A 3,694-nucleotide genomic window follows, 5' to 3' on the forward strand; every position below is an offset into this window, starting at 1 on the left:
TTCAGTTCTGGACCCCCAACCACACGGTGGAGCGGCGGGGAGGCCCCGCCTAGGGAGGGGGAGGGGGAGGAGAAGCAAATAAACACAGGAAAACATGCAGCGGGAGGGGGAGCGCCTGCTGGGTGCCCGAGGGTGCGCAGCAAGGAAAGCGTGAGTACAAGGGGATCTCTCTTGTCAGGGGCCTCAGGTGCCGCCCGGGGGCCAGCGCCCTGCGCCGCGCGGTGGACTCAGGCCCAGCTCTTCCCCGTGCACTCCCCAGCCCTGCACCCACCACGAGCACCCTCCACAGCGCCCACCTTCCTCGCCGCCCCCTCACCTGAAACCACCAGCGCCTCGTTGGGCCCCACCGTGTGGCAGTTGCCCATGGCGCCGGCGGCACGGAGGGCCCTCGGGACCGCACAGACCCGGAGACCAGTAGCGGGTCCGCAGCGCTGGCCGCGCCCAGCCTATCCCGCCACCCCCAGCGGCCGGCCGCCCGCTCGCCCGCGCCCCTCTGTGGTCGCAGCCCCGCCGGAAGTGTGGCGGCGGAGGGCGGGGCCGGCGGGTTGAGGCAGGAGCGAGCGCAGCCTCGGCGGTCAACGCGCTTTATTCCAAGGGGCTGCAGATACAGATCGCCCCAGCCCTGCCTCCGCCCGGAAGGCGTCCCCTACTCCCATGGGGCACCTCGATACCAACTGCCCTGCCCAGACTCACTTCTCAGCACGCATCTTATGGCAGTCGGCCCTGGCCTCAGACCCCTGGGTTCAAATCTTAGGCCCTCCTCCTACTCACTGTGAGACCTTGGGCAAGTCCCTTAGCTCGGGAGCCTTATTCAACCTCATTAACGTGGGGGTAATTTAACTACCTAGCTAGACCGTTGCAAAGGGCTCAATTCACTAATTCTCAATGTTGGCAGTGCATCACATTGCAAACTCCCTGCCTCTGCTCCAGAGCTGATCAGAATCAATGAGGGTGGGGCCTGAAAATACTAAATCCAAATTTCCGAGAAGCACAGGGTCTAGCATATTACCCCCTATCTCTCCATTTGGGGTTACTGTCACTCTCAGGAAGAAATAATCACCCATTACTTCTTCAACCAGGAAAAGAGATGTCCAGGGCACAGCTTGGGGCCCCAGAAAGTAACCATGGAGGTCAAGATCATAAACCCGGGCCGGGCGCGGTGGCTCAAGCCTGTAATCCCAGCACTTTGGGAGGCCGAGACGGGCGGATCACGAGGTCAGCAGATCGAGACCATCCTGGCTAACACGGTGAAACCCCGTCTCTACTAAAAATACAAAAACTAGCCGGGCGAGGTGGCGGGCGCCTGTAGTCCCAGCTACCCCGGAGGCTGAGGCAGGAGAATGGCGTAAACCCGGGAGGCGGAGCTTGCAGTGAGCTGAGATCCGGCCACTGCACTCCAGTCCGGGCGACAGAGCGAGACTCCGCCTCAAAAAAAAAAAAAAAAAAAAAGATCATAAACCCATCAGTGTCCAGGGCATGGCCTGGCACACATCCGAGGTTTTCAAGGGCTATTAAGTGCCATGGAAAGCATCCTGGCCTGAGGGTTAGGAGAGCTGGGTCTCAGGCTCAACTTTAGCCTGAATTCGGTGAGTCACCTTAGACAAATCTGGTGAGCTCTGAGGGCTGGGGTAAGGTTGAGAAACTGTGGGCTCCTCAGGGTGGGGGGTGCTCAGAGAAGATAGGGCCCCTGAGTCCTCAGACTGGGAGTCTTCATCGGGTTCAGCATCCTCCCCAGGCCCAAGCCCTGCTAGCCTCTTGCTGGCCTCCCATAGCCGATGGGCTGCCCGGTCATCTCGGGCAGCTGGAGGCACCTCTTCCACATGGCAGTTGGCAAAATATCTCCCACTGAGGGGCTCAATGCCCTCTTGTAGAGCACAATACAGGGGTGTCTGGGCACCCCCTTTTGGCGCCCGGAGCACCAGCCAAGCCAATGGGCGCAAAAGTGGGCGCAGCCATCCAGGAACATGGCGCAGGAACAGCTCCGAGTTCACAGGCCCTGTAGGCAGGAAGAAAGAAAAGAGTTGGGCTAGGCACAGTGGTGTGCATTTATAGTCACAGCTACTCGGGAGGTGGAGCAGGAGGATCGCTTGAGCCCAGGAGTTTGAGACCAGCCTGGGCAACATAGTGAAGCTCTGTCTCTACTAAAAATAAAAAAATTAGCTGGGCATAGCGGCACACACCTGTAGTCCAGCTACTTGGGAGGCTGAGGCAGGAGAATGGCGTAAACCCGGGAGGCAGAGCTTGCAGTGAGCTGAGATCTGGCCATTGCACCCCAGCCTGGGCGACAGAGCGAGACTCCGTCTCAAAAAAAAAAAAAAAAAAAGGATGAAAAAGATGACCATGAGATGTATTAGCATCCTCCTTCTGAAACTGGGCTAGGTGAGATGCCTCTGGTCTTAGATGCAGGTCCAAGGAGCAAGGTAGACAGGTAGGGGCAGGGGCGGGAGCAGTTGCTCTGCTCTCTCAGGAGTCCACACGCAAGAGGGAGCTGGATCTCAGCTTGATCATCTCAAATCCCAAGGTATCATTGTGCCAGGCATTATCCGCCACCCCCAACCTTCTCTGCTTCCCTGACTCCAGCATTCTCAGTTCTCAGCATGACCTCCTCTTCCCACCCCTAAAATGGCTTTAAAGCTAACAGTGCATTGACTTCTGTTCTGAAGACCAGGTTCTCAGTAACTGGAAGGCACAGAGCAGCCCATCTCTGGGGCTCTTCTTGCCGCTCAGTCCCATCACAAGGATGGAATTGTAGCTTTTGTCTTCTCAGTCCAGAGTCTGGGCTTCCTGAAGGAAATTCCACAAGAAAAACAAGTGCAGTGCAGATTCTGGTCTCTAAAATCCTTCTCTAAGGGTGTGGACTGGGAGACAGGTCCAGGTCATATAGAGGAGCAAGTCTGGCTTCAGTGTTCTCTGGGAGTCTCCCTTCTGTCCCCAAGGCTATTTCTGGTCTTCAGGGGGGTAGGGTACTTATCTCCCACACACTGCGGATGTCCCAGTGGAGAGACTGATTTTGAGACCCAAAGTGAACTTGAAGCCATATTTTGGAATGAAAATTCCCAGTGGATTTATCACACCTCTCCAAGGGTTGGCAGTGATAAGGCCTGGCTCAGGGCTTCTACCCCCTTCTACCTCTTCAGTAACCAGTTCTACCAAATCTGCACGCAGGCTGAAAAAAATCAGCACTGATAGTGGGAAGACAGACATGAGAAATTCTTCCAGCTCCAGGTCTCCAAGCTGTCAGGCACCAGGACCCCCCTCCCCCAGCTCCTGAGAGTCAAGAGCTGCACAACCTGGTGGCCTGCAAGGTGTCAGCCGCTTCTCAAAGCACCCCAAATATAAAATCTCAATAGCGGCTCGTTTTCCCCAGTACCGCAGTCCCCATGCCCCACGTAGACAGAAATAATGGAACTTGCAGCATTTTGCAATCCCGAGCTGCACAGCCCAGAACCGGGTTTCCCAACCTGTAGAGGCCCCACCCGCGTCTCCTGGGCGGGCAGTGCCGGTAATCCCCAACGAGCCTCAGCGTGCTTGGAATTAACGGGTCTGTGCCCAGAGAAAGGACCTCCGTCTCAGGGCCCCTCCCCATACAGGCACCTGCCCTCCAGGGCTGCGCGACCCGCCCCCAATCCCGGGCTCTGGAATCCAGCCAAACCTCTGCGTTCCCGAAACCCCTAGTTCCCTCCCTCCTGGAACC

General features: G+C 57.3%; 2 protein-coding genes across 3 annotated transcripts in view; both read right to left on the reverse strand.

Moving 5' to 3' along the window:
• The window catches only part of FLOT2 (flotillin 2), a 19,922-nt gene extending 19,313 nt beyond the window's left edge, over window positions 1-609 (reverse strand). Inside the window, exon 1 of one of the 2 annotated variants that reach the window (XM_011940829.1) lies at window positions 317-609. In XM_011940829.1, the coding sequence (XP_011796219.1) occupies window positions 317-365 (49 nt within the window). In that variant the 5' untranslated portion in view covers window positions 366-609. The remainder of the gene's footprint in view (window positions 1-316) is intronic. The other variant, XM_011940828.1, reaches the window with a different exon arrangement.
• Window positions 610-1,470: 861 nt separating this feature from the next.
• DHRS13 (dehydrogenase/reductase (SDR family) member 13) overlaps window positions 1,471-3,694 on the reverse strand; it is a 13,795-nt gene continuing 11,571 nt past the window's right edge. Inside the window, exon 5 of the mRNA XM_011940873.1 lies at window positions 1,471-1,996. Within this exon, the coding sequence (XP_011796263.1) occupies window positions 1,545-1,996 (452 nt within the window). The 3' untranslated portion in view covers window positions 1,471-1,544. The remainder of the gene's footprint in view (window positions 1,997-3,694) is intronic.

Source organism: Colobus angolensis, unplaced genomic scaffold, assembly GCF_000951035.1.
Source record: "Colobus angolensis palliatus isolate OR3802 unplaced genomic scaffold, Cang.pa_1.0 Scaffold193, whole genome shotgun sequence".
Lineage (NCBI taxonomy): Eukaryota > Metazoa > Chordata > Mammalia > Primates > Cercopithecidae > Colobus > Colobus angolensis.